This window comes from Hemitrygon akajei, chromosome 16 (assembly GCF_048418815.1).
Source record: "Hemitrygon akajei chromosome 16, sHemAka1.3, whole genome shotgun sequence".
Taxonomy (NCBI): Eukaryota; Metazoa; Chordata; class Chondrichthyes; order Myliobatiformes; family Dasyatidae; genus Hemitrygon; species Hemitrygon akajei.
The window spans coordinates 75,536,324-75,563,638 of NC_133139.1; the positions used below are offsets into that span (position 1 = coordinate 75,536,324).

Here is a 27,315-nt window from a genome sequence, read left to right on the forward strand (position 1 = left end):
GTTGCATGAGATTTAAGTACATTTCTTATAAGCCATAATCCTGGACGACTGAAATCAGAACTCATTCCTTTCTTCCAAAAAAGTGTGTCCATAAGTTTTGTCATTTAAGATGAAAAAATGATTTTAAGAAAAAAAAGTAGTGATTTCTATTTTTCAGTTAATCTTGTGCTTCAGATTAAATTTTAATTAAACTCTTAATAAAATGTTTAAAACATTTGCTAGAAATAGTGCTGAGTCTGCTTTGCTGCGTAACAATCCTGTGATGTGCTTGAATGCTCAGCCAGCTTGAAATATTACAGCTCTTGGCTTCAAAGATCTTTTCAAACAGATTCCTGCTGGCCACTGGATCAGAAAAGAGAAGCACGCACCACATGCTTCACCTGATTTCTTAAAAATGTATGAATAATGGTAAGATGTCAATACAGCATCACAAATTTACAAAATACTTAATTTGCAGACTGTGATATCCTCAATATTGATTACATCTCATATTTTCAAAGGCCTCTTCACCAAGAGAAATTTTAATTATAGAGCTTTGCAACCTGTGTGTATGATGCAAACATTTTTTGAGATCATATTTTATGTTGGTTATTGATTAGAGTCTGTACATCTTTTGACATTGCTGTAGCTCTACTGTTGAAAACAAAGACTGCTCAAGTACTCTGTTTGGAATTTTATATTCATTGATCAGGTATTGACACATACCAATGAAAACAATTAGGGGAAGTAATCATTGATGTAATGCTAAATCTAGTTGAGGTCGACCATTGCCCTTTCTGAGTTTGTGAATTCAGAAAGATGTTTCTCATCACCATGTATAATTAGTTCTTAACATTAATTCAAAATTTAACTTGCATTTCCACATTGTAAGGCATACAGTGTATTGTCCTTTGTTTGGACAAATATATCCCACTCTTACTCCCATATATTTGTCTGTCACTGACTTAAATCCACTTGCCTTAATACACTTAATACTCTCCATTACCTGGCTAAGTTCAATGTAAGTATTAGGAATAGTACAAAAATCAAACAATTGGTTAAATATTATACTTAAAAGCCAGTAAATAATTTTCTAGGCTTTTTACAGTTTCCAATTTAAGACACTTGATTGGACCATTCAAGTGATTTGTTTTAATATATATTAATACTGTACTAAAGGTAGTCATATTGATGTATTCACAATGCTGTTACAGTCCTTGAAATATGTCTGTACTTGTCTCATGGTTATTTAATTCATAACCAGGACTGCAAATTACCATCAGAGCCAGTTGAATTGGTGATACATGCATATATGTGCTGCCTAATACTTGTCTTTCTAAATGACTGAAATGCGATACTTGACTTTTGTGCTGAATGCCGTATTCCATGACATTTAACCCGTCTGGCATCAGTTGCAGGACTCTGAATGATTTAGGCTGTTGTAGTATTCCCTAGTTAATGTAAAGCTAATGCAAAGCAAAAGTTAATGTAAAGCAAATCTCTATTTACCAAAAGTAAATGTCAGTCAGCCAGAAGCTGACCGAATGATCAATAAAGCAAAAGAAGGAAATGACATACAACATAACTTAGATAACAGAAGGGAATATTTCTACCAAATATTATTTTACAAAGCTATTTAACTGTATGGATGTTAGTGTCAGTATAATGAGCAGGCTAGAACTGATGAACTAACTCAACATAAAATCCATAGGGGATTGTCATCAATTGAAAGATTAAACAAAGTGTGGCTATACTCTGTGGATTTTGGAAGAATGACAGATAACTTATCATTGAAATATATAGAGATCTTATGTCCTTTGGTAAGTAGATGCCTTGAGAATAATTCCATTCATAGGGAGTTTAGAACTAGAAGACATTGTCTCAGGATAGGGGGAAGAGAATTTTTGGTGCATGATGGTTCTTTGAAACTCTCAAGCTCCAAACTCTGGATACAAAGTAACCGGTTATATCCAATGTCAAGAGAAATTTCTGGTCCATCATGCAGTTGAAGTTTATCAGCATCAAATAGATATATGAAGGTTAAAGATAAGAGCAGCAACACATCACTGGCAGAGCAGACTCATTGAACTGTTTAGCTGATTTATATTGTAATGTACTTAAAATTTTCCTTTTGAAAATATTTACCTTTTTCATTATGAAAGGCTTTGAAAGATACAAAATGCATCATTGCTTTTGTAGAAAGCTCCACATAGTAATTACCCAGTTTTATTGTTCTAATCTCACTTGCAGTTTTTATAGTGACCTGAATGCCTTCAACCATTGTTTACACACTGATTAAAAAGCATAGAAACTTAGAAAACCTACAGCACGATTTGGGCCCTTCGGCCTACAAAGTTGTGCTGAACATGTCCTTATCTTAGAAATTACTAGGCTTACCCATAGCCCTCTATTTTTCTTAGCTCCGTGTACCGATACAGATGTCTCGTAAAAGATCCTATGGTATCCGCCCCCACCATCATTGCCGGGAGCCCATTCCATGTGCTCACCACTCTCTGAGTAAAAAGAATTACCCCTAACATCTGTTCTGTACCTGCTCCTCAGCACCTTAAACCTGAGTCCTCTTGTGGCAAGCATTTCAGCCCTGGAAAACAGCCACTGATTATCCACATGATCAATGCCTCTCATCATCTTGTACACCTCTATCAGTTCAACTCTTATCCTCCGTCTCTCCACGGAGAGAAGACTGAGTTCACTCAACCTATTCTCATAAGGCATGCTCCCCAATCCAGGCAAAAAAAGATATTCTTTCTTGTTTCCCTCTTCAAAATCATCATAATTTTGAAGATCCTCATCAGATCTTTGAATATCTATCTCTGCAAATTAATCTTTCTTCCCTTTCCATAACTGAAGCCTCTGACACATATATATATTTTTTAACTTTCAACCTTCTGTTTCTAATACACTGAAATAAGGTTCTCAAACTTCAGCAGTGTGATAACTGCAGTTCTAACAGTTTTTTTCCAAAGAAGTAAGATGTGGTTTAAAGGCTGAGAAATACTGAATCTTTGCAGAATTTAGTTTTAAAGAGGAACTGTTCAGAGGAAATAGGTGAAATGTTTATGGCTGGAGCAGCAAGGCTTTGTGCTTCCTCAAATGTCAACATATGCAATCAAAAATTCTTTGTTATAAACTTCCTCATTTCACTGCACAATCTTAGAACCTCTGTAAGATCTGACTCTAATGTGAGTTGTTTAGTGGTTTGACACATTGCTGCATTTGAGGAACAGGCTTTTTAGCTTACCACACATTCCATGTGCTGCACATCTAGGGAACCAAACCTCAAGCAGTCTGCTGGTCTGGTGAGATGATCACATAAATGAGTAACGTTGGGCTTATTTCTAAAATTTAAAAGAGTTGAAAATTTGGATGTCAGTGAGTTTAAGAGTTTAGTATGAAATTGTTTCAGAAGTCTTCACAGTGTGTGCTGTTAACTTAAACACACTGAAACTTTGTGAACTGTGCAGTCAAATTGTAAAGATTATCAGAGAAAATGAATATTTCTCAAATACAAAAAAAATTGGAATTGGTTTAACATTCTCATTAAATCTGTTTTTCTGGAGCATAATGTACCCACAGATGATATTTATTCTTGATCTGAGAAGTAATACACAGGAAAGTATGTAATAAACATATAAGGGTATTCGACAGTTAGGAAAGACAGGCAAGAAGGAAAAGGAGGTGGGGTGGCTATGTAAATAAAGCAAGAAATCACTGCAATAAAGCAAAATGATATTGGCTCAAAGGATCAGGATAACAAAACAATTTGGGTAGAAATAAGAAATAGTAAAGGGAAAAAAGCAGTGGTGGGAGTAGTCTATAGGCCTCCAAACAGCTGTAACTCAGTTGGTCGGAGCATAAATCAGGAAATAGTTGGGGCTTGTAATAAGGGAGCTGCTATAATTATGGGGGATTTTAACTTTCATATTGACTGGACTAAGCAAGTCAGACACGGCAGCCTTGAAGAAGAGTTTATTGAGTGTATTCGGGATGGGTTCCTTGAACAATACGTTACTGAGCCGACAAGGGGGCAAGCAGTCTTAGATCTGGTTCTGTGTAATGAGACAGGACTAATAAAAAATGTCCTAGTAAAGGATCCCCTTGGAATGAGTGACCATAACATGGTCGAATTCCATATTCAATTAGAGGATGAGAGGGTTGGATCTCAAACAAGTGTACTGAGCTTAAATAAAGGAGACTATGATGGTATGAGAGCGGAATTGCTTAAGATGGATTGGGAAAATAGATTAAAGGGTAGATCGGTACTTGATCAGTGGTGGATATTTATTTTACAACTATCAAGAAAAATATATTCCACTGAAGAAAATAGGGTGTAAAAGAAAAAGTAGTTATCCGTGGCTAAGTAAAGAAATAAAGCAAAGTACACAACTAAAAAGAAAGTTATATAAGGTAGCTAAATCTAGTGGGAAGATTGAAGATTGAGAAGCTTTTAAAGATCAGCAGCAAATAACAAAAAGATTAATTAAGAAGGGGAAGATAGATGATGAAAGTAAATTGGCGAAAAACATAAAAGCAGATAGTAAGAGTTTTTATAGTTACATAAAAAGAAAAAGGGTGGCTAAAGTAAATGTTGGTCCCCTAGAAGATGAGACCGGGAAATTAATGGTAGGGAACATGGAGATGGCGGAAACGCTGAACAAATATTTTGTATCAGTTTTTACAGTAGAGGACACTCAAAATATCCCAACACTGGATAAACAGGGGGCTCTAGGGGGAGAGAAGCTAACTACGATTCAAATCACCAAGGAAATGGTACTTGATAAATTAATGGGACTGAAGGTGGATTAATCCCCTGGACTGGATGGCTTGCATCCTAGGGTCTTAAGGGAAGCGGTGGTCGGGATTGTGGATGCATTAGTGATAATTTTTCAAAACTCGCTGGACTCGGCAATGGTCCCGGCAGATTGAAAAAATGCTAATGTAACTCCTTTATTTAAAAGGGGCAATAGACAGAACGCTGGGAATTATAGGCCAGTTAGCCTAACATCTGTGGTTGGCAAAATGTTGGAATCGATAATTAAGGAAACAGTAACAGGGCATTTGGATAAACATAGCTTAATAAGACAAAGTCAGCATGGCTTTACAAAAGGGAAGTCATGTTTGACAAATTTGTTGGAGTTCTTTGAGGACATAACATATAGGGTAGATAAAGGGGAACCAGTGGATGTGGTGTATTTGGACTTCCAAAAGGCATTTGACAAGGTGCCACACCACAGATTATTACTTTAAGTAAAAAATCATGGGATTGGGGATAATATTCTGGCATGGGTGGAGGATTGGCTCTCTAACAGGAAACAGAGAGTTGGGATAAATGGTTTATTCTCAGACTGGTAGTTGGTGACTAGTGGTGTTCCGCAGGGGTCAGTGTTGGGACCCCCACTCTTTACAATCTATATTAATGAATTGGAGAAAGGGACTAAGTGCAACGTATCGAAGTTTGCTGATGACACAAAGATGGGAGGGAGTGTAATGAGTGCGGAGGACATTGAAACCCTGCAGGGGGACATAGATAGGCTGAGTGATTGGGCAGACATTTGGCAGATGAAATATAATACTGACAAGTGTGAGGTCTTGCTCTTTGGCAGGAAAAATAATAGAGCAAGTTATTATCTAAATGGAGAGAAACTGGAAAGTGCTTCTGTGCAAAGGGATCTGGGGGTCCTGGTGCAAGAAACACAAAAAGTTAGTATGCAAGTGCAGCAGGTGGTCAAGAAGGCCAATGGAATGCTGGCTTTTATTGCTAGGGGGATGGAGTATAAGAACAGGGAGGTCTTACTGCAGTTGTACCGGGTATTGGTGAGACCACACCTAGAGTACTGCATGCAGTTCTGGTGTCCATATTTAAGAAAGGACATACTGGCTCTCGAGGCAGTGCAGAGAAGGTTCACTAGGTTAATTCCGGGGATCGGTGGGTTGATGTATGATGAGAGGTTGAGTAGATTGGGACTCTACTCATTGGAGTTCCGAAGAATGAGAGGCGATCTTATTGAAACATATAAGATTGTGAAGGGGCTTGATCGGGTGGATGCGGGGAGAATGTTCCCAATGATGGGTGAAACTAGGACTAGGGGGCATAATCTTAAAATAAGGGGTTGCTGTTCCAGGACTGAGATGTGGAGAAATTTCTTCACTCAGAGGGTAGTGGGGCTGTGGAATTTACTGCCCCAGAGAGCTGTGGAAGCTACTACACTCAATAAATTCAAAATGGAGATAGACATTTTCCTGGATAAAAATGGCATTAGGGGATACGGTGAGCGAGCAGGTAAGTGGACATGAGGCTAGGTTTAGATCAGCCATGTGATCTCCTGGACCAGTTTTTGATAGCCTGGATGGGTCAGAGAGGAATTTTCCAGATTTTTTCTCCTCAATTGGCAACACGTTTTTTTTTCCCTGGGTGATCACATAGGTTTGGGCGGGATGAATAATAAAATAAAATGGGCGGCATGGTGCCCTGTTGGTTGGCACTGTTGTCTTGTGGGATTCGGTGAAAACTAGAGTTAAGATTGGATCAGCCATGATCTTGTTGAATGGCGAAGCAGGCTTGAGGGGCCGATTGGCCTACTCCTGCTCCTATCTCTTATGTTCTTATGTTCTAAAGAATGAGCTTGTATTTCTGTACAAAGGCCTAGTGGTCCCTGTGTACTTTTTGCAGAAAATAAAGCACCTTTGAAGTGTCGTCCCCAGTATAAAGTAGGAAATACACTAGTCAAGACTTTTCTGCTCCAGTTTCTGGACTGATTCAAGGTGTTAGAACAGAGATGAGGAAATTCCTGGGCTTGATATATGGAGGAGCAATGCAGGTCCAATCAGTAGTGAAAAAATTAACCTGAGATCCTGAACATCCTCCTTACTGAACAAATGGGCCATCAGAACTCTAAAAAAATGCTGCGAATATATGCTGATTTTGTTACCATCATTTATTTCAGCATCACTAACACAGATAATGTAATAATTATCACTTCAGCCTTTTGTGGGTACTTGCTGCAAAGTCGTTGTGTGATTATCTACATTTCTACAATGCTTACAGTTCAAGAAGATTGGGAGATTCTTTTGGTAGCTCCTGTGATGATGAACTGCACCACAACCAGTGTCTTGGTTGTCATCTGGTCCCAGTTTTTACTGTCTTGTATTAAAGAAATAGAATGAACTACAAAATTAAGAATGGTGTATATTGGAAGGAAAGCCATAATGTCATGAACATTGTTAGATATTTATTTTGGTGGAATTCGTGAAACAGCTCAATCAGCATCTGCAGAGAGAAAACAAAATTAACTCTTCAGATCTATCACCTTTCCTCAATAAAGGAATTTTGGTGGGGCCACTTTCTTTGTCAGTGGATGGTAAGTCAGAGAACAAGATATTACTGCTGAACAACATTTTATGGCTGCTGAAAAGGAAATGATGCTTCAGCTATTCAGGGCCTAGCTGAATAGCCTTAACAAATCTCCAGTATAGCTGAGGCTTTTGTGGGAGTGATGTGTAAATGTGAGGAGGCAACGGAAGGAGTTTAGAGATACCATGCAGGACGTTTTCATGGCCTGGATAAAAGCTAGAAATTGCAGGCAGTAAGGAGAAGGGAGGACTGGAAATTTAAATGTCTGTGAGAGAGTGAGGCCATGGTTATTATACTGATTAGTCCTGGTGGTCATTTGGAGAATGAAAACCCCAATAATATTGTTATCAATATTGTGAAATTCACGGCTATAATCAGACGATGTTGTCCAGTTTACATTGAGGGAGAAGGAAAATCATTGACAACTTTGCTCATTTGTGAGAAATGGTGGGAATTGTCCCTTTGATGGAAATAGAAATGAATTACAGTAATTTGTACAATTTGACATTCAGTTGAATTGACTTTCTGGTCGGAAGGTTTGAGTTGTTTCTCAAATCAATGCAACATGAAAAATCAGTTGGCTGTTTCACTTTGCAGAACATACAGTGTTTAACACCCTTCCAAAATGAGTTGTATGGGATTCAGGTGAAGCTAGCGAGGTGTAGCTAACAATTGCCATAGTGCTGGGAAGCAGATAGTGATGGCTGAAATCCGATTCCCTTACCGGAAGTCTCTGGCACGTCGGGATCCCTAATAGTCTGTGTTGGAACCTCTGTTGTTCACTATTTACATAAACAATTGATTTCATATGGAACCCAAAGCTGAATCACATTGGTCAGCTCATGGTACAAACGCTTTCAATACCAATGCTTAAAGTACAGCTATCTGCATTCCCTTTGCATACTTGAGACTTCTGAATTCAAAATGCAGTGTTGGTAGCTCAGTGAGAGGAAGTGTATTAAAGAATTTTACTTCCCTTTTGTCTCACAGATTGTTCAAAGACAAGAAACGTGACAACTGAAAGCATGGAGTTGGAGAATACTTATGCAAATTCTAAAGAACTTGTTGAATGCCAAAGTGGAAGAGCGGGTGACAACGGAGAATCTTTGAAGCCAGGTAAATGCCAATGTCGCCTATTTCACGTGTTACTTCTAAATTACTGAGCAACAATTTTGCAACTTCAGATCGATTAACAGAAGTGAAAAGGACATTCGAGAATATATGTTGTCAGTAGAACCCCTCGAAAGGCTGAGCTGATTTGACTGGTAGAAGAGAAATGAAACATGATTTTGCTTCAGAGGCAAGTGTTACTAACATTACCTGAAATGGGGATGAATGTCCCTGAGAAGTCAAGCATTCTTCTCTTATGACCAATGATATGTGGAGAGATTGAGGTAAAACTGTCTAATGCAAAATTGAGTGGTGACATATTGAAGTGCGAAAGATATGAGAAGACAGAATTCCATTTATTTATGTATAAGTCTAGTCTGGGAGAGTGCAGTTACTATCCAATATTTCCAGTATATGTACCCCTTCCCGGGGAACTTTATCATCTTCTGCAACATTCTGAATCAGAAGATGAATTGGAGAGTAGCAAAGCATACTCCTTTGAATTAAATACAGAGAAGGTGAAACAGTGAATCCAAGGATTACCGGCTGAAAGCTTTACTTGTGGAAAGTTTATAGAAATGTTGATGTTTCAGGAACAGAACTTAAAAAGAATTAGACCAATCTGTCCATCAAGTATCCTTCACCATTCGAAAATAGTTGATTTATTTTCCCCCTCAATGCCATTCTTCTGTTACCTTAGACACCCTAACTGTTCAGGAACCCATCAACCCCGTTTTAAATAAATGCAAGGATTGCCTTCTACAGCCGTCTGTTGCAATTACTTCCACAGGTGGACCATTTCTAGGTAATTAAATTTTTCCTCCTCTTTGTCCCAAAGCGATCCTTAGATTTTAAGGTTGTGTCCTTTGGTCTTAGACTCTCCCACTATTGAAAACATGCTGTTCTGGAAATATGCAGAGCATGCACCTGCTCTGTTCCTTGTGGAATTTTTGTCAAACATACAAAGGGGAACAAATTTTATAGTGTGAAGTTAGCTGTTGGATGGTCAGATTTGTCTCTTCCCGTATCCAAATCAAGAAAGATTTGGATTCTACATCTTTCTCTCAGTGATGATTTTCACTTGAATTTTGCAGAGTGCCGTGTCCAGCCAATGGAGCTGGCCCGAAGAAACCTCTCCCTCAGAGTGATCTATGTCCTCCTGGGTGTCTGCATTTTTCTGTCCGTTGTGGCTATCATCATTGCAGTTATGCTGAGTAAGTTGCGCAATGATGCAGTATTTTTTTACATTAGCTCCACAATACGAATTATCAAAACTCTGTAAACGCATGTAATATCCAGGAGATATGAACAAAGTTGTTACTATTACTATATTAGTTAGTAAGGCATAGTGACGTTGTTATAAATCGAGGATGCTGTGTAAAGGGAAATCTTGAATTAAGTTCCATACATCAATCAGATACTTTTTTTTTCAATGATCATTTATTTGCGCATCTTTTGACACTTTTATTCGCGGGTTTTCAGCGGAAGACGACTTATGTAATGTTATTTCAGTTCCAGTAATTAAAGGCTCAATTGATTGAAATAATGTGGAAGAACTGGGTTTGTTGAAGCAGAAAATCATGAGAATATTCATAACTTGCAAGATCACCCTCGTGGTCCCTACTCCTCCCCCATGCTGTTTTCCATAGTGTGGAGTTAGAGTATGTCAAAAACCTAATGTACAAACCCCATTTCCAGAAAAGTTGGGATGTTTTCCAAAATGCAATAAAAACAACAATCTGTGATATGTTAATTCATGTGAACCTTTATTTAACTGACAAAAGTATAAAGAAAAGATTTTCAATAGTTTTACTGACCAACTTAGTTGTATTTTGTAAAAATACACAAATTTAGAATTTGATGGCTGCAACACACTCAACAAAAGTTGGGACAGAGGCATGTTTACCTTCTTTGTGTTACATCTTCTTTCCTTTTAATAACACTTTTTAATCGTTTTGGAACTGAGTATACTAATTGTAGTAGATTTGCAATTGGAAATTTTGTCCATTCTTGCTTGATATAAGACTTCAGCTGCTCAACAGTTCGTGGTCTCCATTGTCTGATTCTCCTCTTTATGATGCGCCATACATTTTCAATAGGAGATAGATCTGGACTGGCAGCAGGCCAGTCAAACATATGCACTCTGTGTCTACAAAGCCTCGCTGTTGTAGCCCGTACAGAATGTGGTCTGGCATTGTCCTGCTGAAATAAACATGGATGTCCCGGGAAGAGACGTCGCCTTGATGGCAACATATGTCTCTCTAAAATCCTAATATACGCCTCAGAGTCAATGGTACCTTCACATACATGCAACTCACCCATGCCGTGGGCACTGATGCACCCCCATACCATCACAGATGCTGGCTTTTGCACCTTTCGCTGATAACAATCAGGATGGTTGTTTTCATCTTTGGCACAGAGAACTCGACGCATGTTTTTTCCAAAAACTAGTTGAAATGGGGACTCATCTGACCACAGCACACGGTTCCACAGTCTTTCAGTCCATCTGAGATGAGCTCGGGCCCAGAGAACTCGCCGGTGTTTCTGCATAGAGTTGATGTATGGCTTCCTCCTGGTGTAATACAGTTTCAAGTTGCATTTCTGGATGCAGCGACAGACTGTGTTAAGTGACAATGGTTTTCCGAAGTACTCCCGAGACAAGGTGGCTATAATTGTCACAGTAGCATGACGGTTTCTTAGGCAGTGCCACCTGAGGGCTTGAAGATCACGCGTATTCAACAGTGGTTTCTGACCTTGCCCTTTATGCACTGAGATGTCTCTGAATTCTCTGAATCTTTTCACAATATTATGTACTGTAGATGTTGAAAGACCTAAATTCTCTGCAATCTTGCACTGGGAAATGTTCCTTTTGAACTGACTAACAATTCTCTCATGAATTTTGGCACCAAGGGGTGATCCACGACCCATCCTTGCTTGCAAAGACTGAGCCTTTGATGGACGCTACTTTTATACCCAGTCATGATACCTCCCCTGCTACCAATTAGCCTGCTTAATGTGGAGTCTTCCAAACCGGTGTTATTTGAATATTCTGTGCACTTTTCAATCTTATTTTAACTCTGTCCCAACTATTGTTGAGTGTGTTGCAGCCATTAAATTCTAAATTTGTGTATATTTACAAAATACAATTAAGTTGGTCAGTAAAACTATTGAAAACCTTTTCTTTGTACTTTTGTCGGTTAAATAAAGGTTCACGTGAATTAACATATCACAGATTTTTGTTCCAATTGCATTTTGGAAAATATCCCAACTTTTCTGGAAATGGAGTTTGTACATCAGAGATCAGTATAAGTAGAGGAAATATTGCCTGAAAACAAGGAAGTGGTCTGACAGTATCCCAGAAGTTGCATAGCTGGAGCCCCCACACAGGCAATGTAGAAAAAGTTCAAAAGCATTGTGAACTCAGGATAGGTGAGTGTTGATACATAGCCCCCCACATCCTGCATCTCTCCTTCTCTCTAAATGTCTGTCTGTCTGTCTATCTATCTATCTTCATTACTGTGCAAACTCTAGGCACTCGTGATACTTTATCAAAATTTTGTTTTAGATTTTATTATTCTGTGCTGTAGTTTCAGAAGAAAAGGGTAAATTTTAGAACTTGAAACATCCATTTTCCATAAACAATTGAAAGCTACAGAGGCTTTTTTCAGTATTTTGTTAAAGTAACATAATGCTTAAGGCTGCAGATTTCAAATCAAAACTTGATTACTTTGTCGGTATCTAGTACAATGCATGCCTGAAGAAAGATAACAAACATGTGCTAACAATCAAGTACATGATGCGTTGCATGATGTAAACTGATTAACATAAACTGGTGTAGATGGAATCAAACCGGGAGAAGTACAACCAAACAAAAAGAAAAAGTATGTGGCAGATGTGAAAGTTTAACCTTCAAATAGTCATTTCTTATACCATTGCAACAAGACAAAAAGGTGGTCATCCTACATCAGCAAATTATCTTCCAAGCATAATTTCTGTGCAGAGAGAATTTCAAGGTGTGTTGTCCAGTTTCTGCAGAAGAAGCACAAAGAAACAGGTAATGATCAGGACCAGAAAAGCCAAAGTCAGCCAAGTGGTAAAGCAAAAATATGTTCAACAGCATGAGTTCTGGATTAAGCATGGTTGCTGGCGGAGGAATGAATATTATCACGTTTGTCAATGACTTTCAGTGGATACTACCAATAGACCTAAAAGAGTATAAAATCCCGTGAACATCAGAACTAGCTGACATATCCTGTACTAATGGACAGAGGATTGGCTCGAAATCACAAATGAATGATTTATACGCAATTGTAATAAAGACGGAGAAAGTGGGTTCTCAGCCATTGCAGAATTCGACTGAATCTGAAAGGCTATAGTTGCCAGTAGACGAGGAAAAGGATGTTCTGTTCCTTTTGTTTGTTTGAGGCCTTGTGAGGACAGTAATGTAGACCAGCGACAGATAAGTGAGAATAGAAGTGATAGCAGTGCATAGTAAGAAACCCTGTTTGCTTCTGTGCAAAGAATACCACTGCTCTACAAAGTAGACATTTAACAGATAGTTTTCCTGCAGAATGGAGGCTACTGTGTGAACTCAAAATGCAGTAGGCTATGTTGGAAGATGTCCGATTCAATCAATGATGATCGTGGTAGGACTGCCTGGATAGCTGAATTGTTAGAAGGGAATAGGTCAGAGCGCATGCATTGTTCATTCTGTGGTTATATTTTGAAACTGGTGTTAGAAAAGAGGGAGTGATTTATGGAGCAATATGAGTGACTAGGCAGACAAAAAAATAACACTCACGTCAAAAGGCCACTAGGGAAGAATATGTGACTGGTGGAATCTTGTTCAAAGTGGCACATATTGTGATGGCTGATCTGTTAAAACTAGAAGCTCTGGTGCTGGAAGAATTACTTTTGCAAGAGTAAACAATATGAAAGGACAGATATGGAAATAAATGAATTATATTCATGTTGTCTATCACAGACAGACAGACAAACATACTTTATTGATCCCGAGGGAAATTGGGTTCCGTTACAGTCACACCAACCAAGAATAGTGAAGAAATATAGCAATATAAAACCATAAATAATTAACTAAAAATAGGTTAATCATGCCAAGTGGAAGTAAGTCCAGGACCAGCCTATTGGCTCAGGGTGTCTGACACTCTGAGGGAGGAGTTGTAAAGTTTGATGGCCACAGGTAGGAATGACTTCCCATGTTGCTCAGTGTTACATCTCGGTGGAATGAGTCTCTAGCCGAATGTACTCCTGTGCCTAACCAGTACATTATGGAGTGGATGGGAGTCATTGTCCAAGATGGCATGCAACTTGGATAGCATCCTCTTTACAGATACCACCATCAGAGAGTCCAGTTCCACCCCCACAACATCACTGGCCTTACGAATGAGCATGTTGATTCTGTTGGTGTCTGCTACCCTCAGCCTGCTGCCCCAGCACACAACAGCAAACATGATAGCACTGGCCACCACAGACTCATAGAACATCCTCAGCATCATCTGGCAGATGTTAAAGGACCTCAGTCTCCTCAGGAAATAGAGACGGCTCTGCCCCTTCTTGTAGACAGCTTCAGTGTTCTTTGACCAGTCCAGTTTATTGTCAATTCGTATCCCCAGGTATTTGTAATCCTCCACCATGTCCACAACAGTAGAATGAAACCAGAATAAACCTTTGTAACTCTGTTTCAGTAGCCAGAGAGTCATGCCTTTTAACTTTCCAGCCTTGCTACATTGGCATATATGACAATATAGTGACATATAATATATTCAGATAGCCAGAATATATAGAGTGCAGGACACAGGAAACAGGGTGACAGTCAGGATGGTTGTAGATGGTTCATATTTTGTATGGATGATGGTGACCAGTGGTCTCTGGCAGAGATTTGTTCCTGGACCTCTCCTCAAAGTTGTGCAATTTGACAGTGTTGTTAAGAAGGCTTATAGTGTGATCCCCTTCATCTAACGTGGGACTGAGTTCAAGAGCAGTGAGGTTGTGTTAAAGCTATACAAGACTTTAGTTTGACTCAACCTCGAGTACTGTGTTCAGTTCTGGTCACCTCACTACAGGAAGGATGCGGATACTAAAGAGAAAGTGCAGAGGAGATTTACAAGGATGTTTTTTGGATTTGAGAGCATGTCTTATGACAATAGTTTGAGTCAACGGCCATTTCTCCTTCAAGCAATAGATGTGATAGAGGTGTATAAGATGATAAAAGGCTTTATACATGTTGATATCTAGAGGCTTTTTTTTCCAGGGCTGAAATAGCAAATGCGAAGTGGCACAGTATTAAGGTGCTTGCAAATAGTTAGAAGGTGGAAGTCAGAGGTAAGCTTTTCACATAGTGTGCTGCATACGGGGAAAAGGGCTGCCATCAATGGTGGTTGTGGCAGGTACAATAGGGTTTTTTGAAGAAACACTTAGAGAGGTACATGGAGGTCAGAAAAATAAAGGTCTATGCAGTAGGGAAATTCGAGGCAGTTCCTAGAGTAGGGTACATGATCGGCATAACATTATAGACTGAAGGCCTGTAACCTCCTGTAGATTTCTATGTTCTATGTTCAATGTTCTAAAATGTATTCATGAAGGTTTCCTATCTCAAAAGAATAAGAGCACACAGAGTGGAGGGGCGTCATGTGATGACGTAGGGTCGAGACGTTGAGATTCCAGCTCCCTCGCAAAAAGTAATGAAATAGGGTTTAAATGAAGAAGAGTTATTAAATATCTATTAGAAACTATCTATAAGTAACTCAGGATTATCTTTTGATATGGCTCCTCAACTGAAACAAAAGAAAGTTACTACTTTGAAGATGGCGCAAATCGGCAGGCAAAAAGGCCTAGCCACTTTGGCAAAGCCTCGGACTCAAGTTGGTTCTCCTTCCGACGAAGTGTCTGGCATTTTTGAAGATGTGGGAAAAGAAGTTGCAGCAATGTCGGCGGTCTCTAAGAAGACACGGCAAGAACAACGCATGTGCGAAAGTATGCTTGAACAGATATCAGCAAAACTACAAACCCCAACTACGGCTGGAAGTGAACTTGGAAGTGAATCGGATTCAGGAGAAAAAGAAGAGGAGAAGAAAGAAGAGATTAAAGGAGACATAAAAGATATCCTGATGTATATAACGAATGAATTAAAAGTTATAAAATCAGATATGATGAATGAATGTAAAGTTGTAAGAACAGAGATAAGAAGGATGCAGAATACACTTGATAACGTGGTGGAAAAACAAAAGAAGATGGATAATAAAGTCAAAGAGATGGAAGTAAAAATAGAAGAAAACACGGAAAGAATAGATAAGGTAGAATATGATAATCTTGCCTGGACAACAGAACGAAAACAGATGTTGGGAAAAATGGATGCACTTGAGAACTTTAGTAGACAAAATAATATTAAAATTGTTGGTCTTATGGAAGGTATAGAGGGAGAAAATCCAATAAAATCCTTTCAAAAATGGATTCCGGAAATTTTGGAAATGAAAGAAGGAAGTCAAGCAATTGAAATTGAAAGAGCGCATAGAGCTTTAAGACCAAGATCACAACAAGATCAAAATCCGAGATCAATTTTGATAAGATGTTTAAGGTACCAAGATAAAGAAATGATCTTGAAGGCAGCTACTCAAGGTGCAAAAAAGAGAAAAGGGCCATTGATAATAGAAGGGAAACAAGTTTTTTTTTTATCCAGACATAAGCTATGATCTGTTAAAGAGGCGGAAGGAATTTAACCCAGTGAAAAAATCTTTATGGGAAAAGGGCTATAAATTTTTATTGAGCAATCCAGCAAAATTGATAATTTTCCTGGAGGATGGAGAAAGAAGATTCTTCGTTGACTACCGGAAAGCGGAGGAATTTGTACAAGAACTACTTGATGTCCATGGAGAAGGCTAAAGAATTATAGAAATGAAATGGACTAATGATGAAAACTGAAATAAGGTTGGATTTGATGGACAATTATAAGAAAAAAATATGGTCCAGGAGTATTAATTGGAAGTAGAGACATTAATTATTATTTTTTTTCTTTATTAATATATTTTCTTCTTTTTTTTTGCGGGGGAGCTGGAGGAGCTCCTGATCGATAGCTGTACAATTTCATAGTACATAGTACATAGTTTCACGTGTACAACCATGGCGATTGCCATGACCCGAGAAATGGGGGGGGGGTAATGTTGTGTTCTTTTTATTCACAAAATTAGTGGGGGGGTATTTTGTTTTTTTTTCTTATATATTAGTTATCTTTCTGCTATTTTTCTTCTTCTTTGCCTGGATGATTGGGGAGAAACTCATAGCAACATGGAGAACTTTAAAGAATTACCAAGGTACTATGAATGATTAATTTACTTAATTTTTTAAGTTTTAATGTTAATGGAATTAATGGACCTGTGAAAAGAAAAAGAGTTTTAACATATATTAAGAAAATGAAAGGAGATATAGCTTTTTTACAAGAAACACATTTAACAGAAATAGAACACAACTAATTAAAGAGAGATTGGGTTGGAAACGTCATTGCAGCTTCATTTAATTCAAAATCAAGAGGAGTTGCAATTTTGGTTAATAAATTTTTACCAATTAAAATACAAAATGTAATAATTGATTCTGGGGGAGATATGTGATTATACATTGTCAATTTTTTTCAGAATTATGGACTTTTATGAACATTTATGCACCCAATGAAAATGATGCAAAATTCATACAAGAAGTTTTTTTGAACTTGGCTGATGCACATGATAAAATATTAATAGGTGGAGATTTCAATTTTTGTTTAGATACAATTCTGGATAGATCAACTAAAGGTGCTATAAAATCAAAAGTAACAAAATTAACTTTATCATTAATGAAAGATTTAAATTTGATTGATATATGGAGAAGAATTAATCCAAGAGAAAGAGATTATTCATTTTATTCAAACAGACATAAAACTTACTGAAGGATTGATTTTTTTTAATTATCAAAAAATACTCAAGATAGAGTGAAAAGTGTGGAATATAAAGCAAGAATATTGTCAGATCATTCCCCCTTGATAATGACAATGATAATGATGGATAAGGAGGAATCAATTATAGATGGAGATTTAATTCAACTCTATTAAAATGTCAAGATTTTTGTGATTTTATGAAAAAACAAATCCAATTTTTTTTCGATACAGATCTACATTCAGTTGAGGATAAAATTGTATTATGGGAAGCGATGAAAGCATATTTAAGGGGTCAGATTATAAGTTATACATCTAAAATTAAAAAGGAATACGCAGCACAAATAGATCAATTGGAAAAAGATATTATAAAGTTAGAAAAAGAATCTCAAAGATATATGACAGAAGAAAAACAAAGACAACTTGTTAATAAAAAACTACAATATAATACACATCAGACATATCGTACAGAGAAAGTAATTATGAGAACTAAACAGAAATATTATGAATTAGGTGAAAGATCACATAAAATTCTTGCTTGGCAGTTGAAAACAGAACAGGTTTCTAAAACAATAAATGCAATTAGAACAAGTGTAAATAAGGTTACTTATAAGCCTTTAGAAATTAATGAAACTTTAAAAAAATTTTATACTGAACTATATCAATCAGAATCACAAAATAAGATTGCTGAGATAGAATTTTTTTTTATCACAAATAACCCTTCCAAAATTAAATTTGGAAGAACAGAAAGGATTAGATATGCCTTTTACATTAAAAGAGGTTGAAGAAGCTTTAGGAGCACTTCAGAGTAATAAATCCCCAGGAGAAGATGGTTTTCCTCCTGAGTTTTATAAAAAATTTAAAGATTTATTAATTCCTCCTTTTATGGAATTAATATACCAAGTGGAAAGAATGCATAAACTTCCACAATCTTTTTTAACAGCGATCATAACTTTATTGCCAAAAAAAGATAGAGACCCTTTAAAACCAGCATCATATAGGCCTATTTCTTTGTTGAACACAGATTATAAAATAATAGCAAAAATGTTATCTAATAGAATATCTAAATATTTACCAAAATTAATACATATGGATCAAACAGGTTTTATTAAAAATAGACAATTAATGGATAATATAACTCGGTTACTTAGTATAATTCATTTGGCAAAAAAAAAAGAGAGGAAATCAGTGTGGCAGTTGCTTTAAATGCAGAAAAAGCATTTGATAGGTTGGAATGGGATTTTTTATTTAAGGTATTGGAAAAATATGAGTTAGGAAAATCTTTTATACAGTGGATTAAAACTTTAAATACTAATCCTCAAGCTAAAGTAGTTACAAATGGTCAGATTTCAACACCATTTTGCTTAACGAGGTCAACCAGACAAGGCTGCCCATTATCACCTGCTTTATTTGTATTGGCAATAGAACCATTAGCAGAACTAATTAGAACAGATTCAGATATTGGGGGCTTCAGAGTTAATCAAGAAGAATATAAGATTAATTTATTTGCTGATGATGTTTTGATTTATTTAACAAACCCATTGGAATCCTTGCAAAGATTATCCTTTAGATTGGAAGAATATGGGAACGTATCAGGTTATAAAGTAAATTGGGATAAAAGTGAAATTTTGCCCCTCACCAAAGGAAATTATAATCAATGTCGATTAGCAACTCAATTTCAATGGTCAATGAACGGGATAAAATATTTAGGTATTAGAGTAGATAACGATGTTAAAAATTTATATAAACAAAACTATTTGCCATTATTAAAAAAAATAAAAGAGGATCTTGACAAATGGATGATGTTACCAATAACATTAATAGGTAGAATTAATGCTGTAAAAATGAATATATTTCCTAGATTGCAATATTTATTTCAAAATTTACCAATGCAATTACCTCAGAAGTTTTTTCAAGAACTGAATAAATATGTAAGGAAATTTCTTTGGAAAGGTAAGATGTCAAGAATATCATTGGAAAAATTGACATGTAAATTTGATTTAGGGGGGTTACAACTTCCAAATTTTAAGAATTATTATAAAGCAAATCAACTTAGATTTATTGTGTCTTTTTTTGATGAAGAAAAATCGGCATGGATTAAAATAGAATTAGGTAAGATAGGAGAAAATATACCAGAGGATTTTATATATAAATGGGAATCCAAATGGATACGGGAAAAAAAAGAATCTCCTATATTAAGACACTTGATTGATTTATGGAATAAGGTAAATATGGACGATGAGATAAAGAAATCTTTATTAGCAAAAAGAACTTTAATTCAACATAGGCTTATTCCTTTTACAATGGATAATAAACTTTTACATAATTGGTTCCAAAAGGGGATTAAATATATAGGTGATTGTTTTGAAGGAGGTATATTGATGTCGTTTGATCAATTAAAAAATAAATATAAAATATCAAATAATACTCTTTTTTGTTATTTTCAATTAAAAGCCTATTTACGAGAAAAGCTGGGACAAACAATGTTGATGCCAAAACCTAGTGAAGTAGAAATATTAATTCAGAAAGGAAAAATTAAAAAAAATATATCTTGTATGTATAATTTGATTCAAAAGCAAACAATTAAGTTAGGAATTCATAAATCAAGACAAAAATGGGAATCTGATCTGAATGTTAAAATTGATGGAAAAAATTGGTCAAGACTATGTTTTGATAGTATGAGAAATACAATAAATGTTCGACTTAGATTAATACAATATAATTTTTTACATCAATTATATATAACACCACAGAAAATAAATAGATTTAATTTAAATATGTCTGACCAATGTTTTCGATGTGGTCAAGAAATTGGTACTTTTTTACATTCTACCTGGTCCTGTTTTAAAATTCAACCATTTTGGATAAATTTAAGACTTTTATTGGAACAAATTATTGGAGTACAACTCCCACATAGTCCATTAATATTTTTATTAGGAGACATTGAGGGGACAATACCGAAACTTAAATTGAACAAGTATCAGAAAAAATTTATAAAAATTGCATTGGCAGTAGCCAAAAAAGTTATCGCAGTTAGTTGGAAATCTGATTTATATTTAACTATGGATCATTGGGATAATGAAATACATAGTTGTATTCCATTTGAAAATATTACGTATAATCTAAGAAATGAATATGATATATTTTTGAAAATTTGGCTCCCATGCTTACAAAAGATAGGATTAAATACACAGGTCCTTTGAAGATAAAATCATAGTAATTGGGGAAAGTAAAAATAAATATTAAAATTATTTTGAACTCCATGGAGCATGTGGGGGTCCTCCGATATCCAGGCAATCTTTTTCTTCTTTCTTTCTTTTTTTTTCCTTTCTTTAGATAAGGGTTAAGGGGGGGGAGGGTTAAGGGGAGTGGGAGGGTCAACATTATTTTTCTTACTATTTTATTATCACATTTATTCTTTGTAATTTCTAAAATTTAATAAATAAATAAAAATTTTAAAAAAGAGCACACATAGTGCAAGTTTTGAGGGGATTAAGAGTAATATCGGGAGACAGATATTTCACAAGTATGATGTGTGATAGCAAGATCACATGGTAGGTGGGAATGGCAACAAATTGGTGATGTTGTTCTTTAACAAAATGAAGGTGTGGTCATGATGCTGACCACTGCTTGATGTCAGATTTGTGATGTAGGGATTAATTAAGCCACCAGTCAGAACTACATCAAATCATGGATAATATTTTTAAAAAACAGAAGAGCAAGATGTCGTACCTAGATCAGTGACCAAGTGGTAGAAAGTGGAACTCGTCATGGAAAGCAAGAGAGAGAAATTATGTGGATTGCACAGCGTTGGCGTGTTGTGTAACTTCCAGTGGTGAAGACAGATGATAATGGATGTAGTAACAAAGGGATCAGAGGATGTGGAGTAAAGAAGGTAGAATAAATATCATAGAGTTTCAGAGAAGTACAGAGCTAATTAACACCATTCAGCCCTTCTAGGCCAGTCCTTCTTCTGCATTATTGTTCTTTCTCAAATGTACAATAACTCAAAATGTTCATGTTGATTCACGTTAATATTTGTACTCTAAGGCTTTGAAGTTGCAATACACAAAATATAAAAAAACAATTCCCTTCATTTCTCAACGAAGTAAACTGTCTGTGACTGCGTACATGATGAGGGCATACTCAGTGCACTCACAGTGCACCGCATTGAAGAGAATGAGAGCCATGCTACTGCAGGAATATTTCCCATTGTGAGAAGGCTGTAATTTCATAAAGAATAGTGGATGTTGGATCTATTTCGGGAAGAAAATTCTGTCATTCAGAGCGCAAATTAAAGGATCTTTGTTCAGCACGTAGGTGCTTCCAACTTTGTACTAAAAACTCAAAGCTAAAAATATCTCTGTGCTCTTTTCTAAAATTCCGATTGTTTCCCGGTAGAATGTGAGTAAGGCGGAGTAGATTTGACTTCCCTCTTTCTATTTCGCCCAGTTTAAAGGAAAGAATTGTTTCCAGTTTATAATACTGAATGCAAAAGCAGTGCTCACCAAATGTAACGAGCACCGTATAGACGTTTTCTGCATTGCAAACAAAAAGTCCAGTCCAATATAAGGTGATGGCTCTTGCGTTAATTCTAGAAACAAAATTAATCACCCCAAATTGATCGCATCGATTTCTGTTATACCATGAATTATCATAACACTGGCCACCCCAATCACATGAGTGTAATTAGTTTGCGAAATAATTGACAACAGGAAATATAATCAAAATTGGTAGCCTCTAAACAGCTCTTACGCTTTGCCATTCCCTGGAACTTGCAACATTTGATGTCAATCAAATTCGTTTTCCTGGAAGCTTCATATCACAGAAGCATCAGAACTCATCGAGAGCAAGATGTAATGGATTAAAGGTGATATCGGGAGACAGTCGCTTCTCGAAGTTGATGCATGCTAACAAGCTCACACGGTAGGTGGGAATGTCAACAAGTTGGTGACGATGTTCTTAAGGAATAAAGGTGACGTCATGATGCTGACTGCTGCGTAATGCCAGAGGTTAGATGTAGGAATTAAATCAAACACTCGCAGGGCTTCCTCAATCTTTGCCATCTGTGGGATAGCAAACTCTGGGTTCACAAAGCATGGTCTCCTTGCCTCATTACTTTTTGAGTCTCCTTGCATGGGAAACTTTATCAAATGTCTTACTGAAATCCGTATAGACTTCCTCCACTGCTCCACCTTCATGAATATGTTTTATATCCTCAAAGAATTTAATCAGGTTGGATAGGCATGACCTGCACTTGACAAAACCATGCTGACTATGCCTTATCAGATTGTATCCTTACACATGCTCATAAATACTGCTTCTCAGGATCTTCTCCAACAACATGCACACCACTGAAGTAAGACTCACTGGTCTATAATTTCCTGTGTCATCTCTACACCATTTCTTATTCGAGGGAACAACATTGGCAACATTCCAGTCCTCTGGTACTTCTCCTGTCCCTATTGATAATGTAAAGATCATCGGCAGAGACTCAGTGATCTCCTCCGCTACTCCCACAGTAGCCTGGTGTATGTCTTGTCTGGTCCTCATGATTTATCTAACTTAATAGCTTTCAGATGCTCCAGCACATCCACTTTCTTAATGCCGAGACAGTCAAGAGGTTCAGTCCGCTGTAAGACATACACAAAATTGCAAAGGTCCTTCTCACTGGTCAATACTGAAGCAAAATATTAATTAAGTACCTCTGTTATCTCCTCTGCCTCTAGGTGCATGTTTCCCTACATTTAGTCCTCTTTAGTCCTAATCTTACATGATTCACCTGTTTGCTCTTCACATACTTGTAGAATGTCCTGGGGTTTTCCTTAATCCTGCTTGCCAAGGCCTTGTCCTGGCTGCTTCAGGCTCTCCTCATTCCATTCCAGAGCTCCTCCCTGGCAACCTGGAGATTTTCTGGTACTCTAACAGTACCTAGTTTTTGAAATTTTTCGTAACCTTTTCTTCTTAATTAGATTCTGTACTCCTTTTGAATGCCATGGTTCTTTTACCGGATTCCTGCTTCAATGAAAGTTTTGCCACATTTCTACGGTGCATTTCCCTGAGAACATCTGCTCCTATATTTTTTCCTAAGTTCCTGCTCTTACCCCAATGCAATGCTTTCCCAAATTCTCTGCTCCTATCCTTCTTCAGTGCTACGGTAAAGGAAATGGAGTTGTGATCACTACGTCAAAAATGCTCTCCCATCTAGAGAAATGACACCTGACCAAGTTCATTTCCCAAGACCAGATCAAGTACACCTTCTCATCTGTTTGGTCAGGAAATATTCCCTGCACATCTAACAAATTCCACCTCACCTCAACCCATTGCTCTGAGGTGATGCCAGTCAGGATTATGAAAGTTAAAATTTCCCAGCACAACAACCCTGTCATTACTGCACCTTTCCAGAATTTGCCTCCCTATTTGTTCCTTCATGTCTCTGTTACTCTTGGGAGTCTTAAAAAACACCAAATAGATTATTTCTTCCTTTACTGTTTTTGACTTCCACCCACAATGACTCAATAGACAATCACTCCATGACTTCCTCCTTTACGGCAGCTGTGATGCTGTCCCTGATTAGTAATGGCCCACCTTTTTTGCCTGCTGTGTTGTTGACATGTAGTAATACCTCTGGCTGCTCAGCACCCCTACAGGTATAGTCTGCAACCACTCAGAGACATCCTGGAGCCTAACACCCGGGAGACTATCCTGGAGTCTCTATTGCAGCTGCAGAATCTCCTATCTGTCCATGTAACTGTTGAGTTCCCTGTGACTTTTGTTCCACCCAACTTCACCCTCCCTTTCTGAGGCTCAGAGATGACCACAGGGCTATTAGCCTGCCCTTCCCAGACAGGGCATCCCACTCAACACAATCCAGAAGGGTATACCTTGCTGATGGGAATGGGCACAACAGAACCCAGCACTGACTTCATTCTCCCTGCACCTCTCTTGGTGTTAACTCATCTATTCCATTGTTGGTAGAATCTCAGGTGGTTACAAGAGGGCATACAAGATTCAGATATGCCAACTAGTGGAATAGTGCAGAGGCAGCAACCTGGCACTTAGTGTCAGTAAGACAAAACAGCTGATTGTGGGCTTCAGGAAGGGTAAGACAAAGGAACATATTACAATCCTCACAGAGGGATCAGAAGTGGAGATAGTGAGCAGCTTCAAGTGCCAAGGTATCAAGATTTCTGAGGATCTAACCTGGTCTCAGCATATTGATGTAGCCATAAAGAAAGGCAAGACAGCGGCTATACTTTATTCGGTGTTGAAGAGATTTGGCATCTCAACAAATACACTCAAAAACTTATATAGTGCTACCACGGAGAGCATTCTGATGGGGGTGCATCACTGTCTGGTGTGGAGGAGCTACTGCACAGGACTGAAAGAATCTGCAGAAGTTTGAAAAGCTAGTCAGCTCCATCTTGGGTACTAGCCTACAAAATACCCAGGACATCTTTAGGAAGCGTTGTCTCAAAAAGGCAACATCCATTATTAAAGACCTCTAGCACCCAGAGCATGCCCTTTTCTCAATGTTGCCATTGGGTAGGAGATACAGAAACCTGAAAGCACACGCTGCCATCCGATTCCAAAATGGACATTGAAGCTTCGGACATTACCTCACTTTTTTAATATACAGTATTTCTGTTTTTGCACATTTAAAAAAAAATCTATTCATTATACGTAATTGATTTACTTGTTTATTTATATGTTTTATTTTTTATTATTATTTTCTCTCTGCTAGATTATGTATTGCTTTGAAATGCTGCTGCTGTTAAGTTAACAAATTTCACGTCCCATGCCTGTGATAATAAACCTGATTCTGATTCTGAATTCTGCACTCCATGTGTAACTGCCTGCTCAACAATCATATCTATGAATTTCTCTGCCTTCTGGATGATCCTAAGTTCATCCATCTCCATCTCCAGCACATTAATGCAGCCCTTCATGAGATGGACTTGGCTGAACATCCCACAGGTGTAGTCATCCAGGAGACCTTGAATTCCCACATCTTACAGAAGGAGCATCCTCTGTCATATCTGTCATCCTGCCTGCACTGTACAATGGGTAACGAAAACTAAGTTTTCTGACCAGTTTCATTCACTAAGCCTCTTGAGTCAAAGACTGACGCTCCTACTCTCAGCGTTGTCCTACTACCAAGAATGGCCATCCCGCATGTCCCTTCTGTACTTTTACTGAATTCACGGTACTGTGTACCTGCCGCTGATTGGGCCTCCGGAAAGTCGGAACGCCTGCAAAGCCGTCGACATCAAAGTTTCAATTAACATCCAATATCGCAAATCCCAGGGAATAGCAAATGTGCTGTTTAGAGCCTAGCAATTTTATTTTTTTTTCCTGCAGTCAACAGTTTTGCAAACTGAGGTAACTCAGGTGATTGGGGTGATTGTAGCTATGATAATTCATGGTATATCAGAATTTGGTGTGATTAATGTGAATGATTAATTTTGTTTCGAGAATGGGAGTATAAGCCATTGACTTCCTTTAGTAATGCAGAAAACTTCTTCAGAGACTGTTCGCACACTTTCAGTTGGTGGGCACTGCAATTGCATTTAGTGTTATAAACTTCAAATACTTCCTGTCTTCAAGGTTGGCAGAGGTGCGTCAAGTGAAACAAATTAGTCAATTTATCAGCCAATATAACCAAGGTTTGCTCTAGGGCAGCGGCCTTGTCAGTGGAAGTGCCTTGTGAGAAAAGTGCGAGTCTTTGCCTCGAGAGTCCTCGGTGAGGAGGCTGAGGGAGGAGACTATGCCACAGCAGGAAAGGGTGAGAAGTGGTGAAAAAATGACAGGTAAACTGATTCAGTGTGATGCTTGCATGATGTGGGAGGTCAGGGACACTGATGGTGCCTCTGGCTGCTACAACTTTGGAAAGTATGTCCAGGTTCAGCTCCTGAAGGACTGTGTTGGGGCACTGGAAAATCAACTGGATGACGTCAGGTTCATCTGGGAAAACCAGAGTTTTCTGGACAGGACCTACAGTGAGATCATTACACCGAAGATACCAGAAGGGAGAAGGGGGGCGATGATGAGGAAGGGATGGATGCTTGGAGTACAGGAGAACCTGGGGGATGTACCTCTTGAAAACAGGTTCACCCTCTTTGAAGCTGTCGGGACAGAAGACACTGCCAGTCTGAGAGGCAGACAGGTCTGTAAGTCAAAAATTGGTGCTGAAGCAAAGCCAAGGAGACAGTGGGCAGGCAGAGCCGTGGTAGTAGGGGACTCCATAGTGAGAGGTACAGAAAGGTGTTTCTGTGGCAACAGGCGAGATCTAAGGATGGTGTGTTGCCTCCCTGGTGCCAGGATCCAGGATGTCATGGACTGATTGCAGGGCATCCTCAAGGGTGAAGGTGAACAGCCAGAAGTGGTAGAGCATGTCAGCACAAATGACATCGGGAAAAAGAGGGAAGGTATTCTGCAGTGTACCTTCAGAGAACTCCTAAGAAGGCTGAAAAGCAGGTCCTCCAGGGTGGTTATCTCCGGTTTGCTTCCAGTTCCTCGTGCTGGTGAGGGCAGGAACAGGGACATAGGGGATCAGAATGCGTGGCTGAGGAGCTGGTGCTCTACCACTTCTGGCTGTTCTGGCTGGGATTTAGATTCTTAGCAGACACGAGGAAATCTGCAGATTCTGGAAATTCAAGCAACACACACAAAATGCTGGTGGAACACAGCAGACCAGGCAGCATCTATAGGAAGAAGCACTATCGACGTTTCGGGCCGAGACCCTTTGTCTCCAAATTTGAGGAAGGACATTCTTGCTATTGAGAAAGTGCAGCATAAGTTCACGAGGTTAATTCCCGGGATGGCGGGATTGCCATATGTTGAAAGATTGGAGCAATTGGGCTTGTATACACTGGATTTATTAAGGGATTGGACATCATAGAGGCAGGAAACATGTTCCCGATTTTGGGCGAGT

At 38.0% G+C, this 27,315-nt stretch overlaps 1 protein-coding gene across 4 annotated transcripts in view; it reads left to right on the top strand.

The window, feature by feature from the left end:
- Nucleotides 1-8,261: 8,261 nt before the first annotated feature.
- LOC140740410 (hepatic lectin-like) overlaps nucleotides 8,262-27,315 on the top strand; it is a 67,256-nt gene continuing 48,202 nt past the window's right edge. For all 4 annotated transcript variants that reach the window (XM_073069548.1, XM_073069547.1, XM_073069550.1 and 1 more), the window contains exons 1-2: nucleotides 8,262-8,467; nucleotides 9,556-9,675. In XM_073069548.1, coding sequence (XP_072925649.1) covers nucleotides 8,377-8,467; nucleotides 9,556-9,675 — 211 coding nt within the window. In that variant the 5' untranslated portion in view covers nucleotides 8,262-8,376. The remainder of the gene's footprint in view (nucleotides 8,468-9,555; nucleotides 9,676-27,315) is intronic.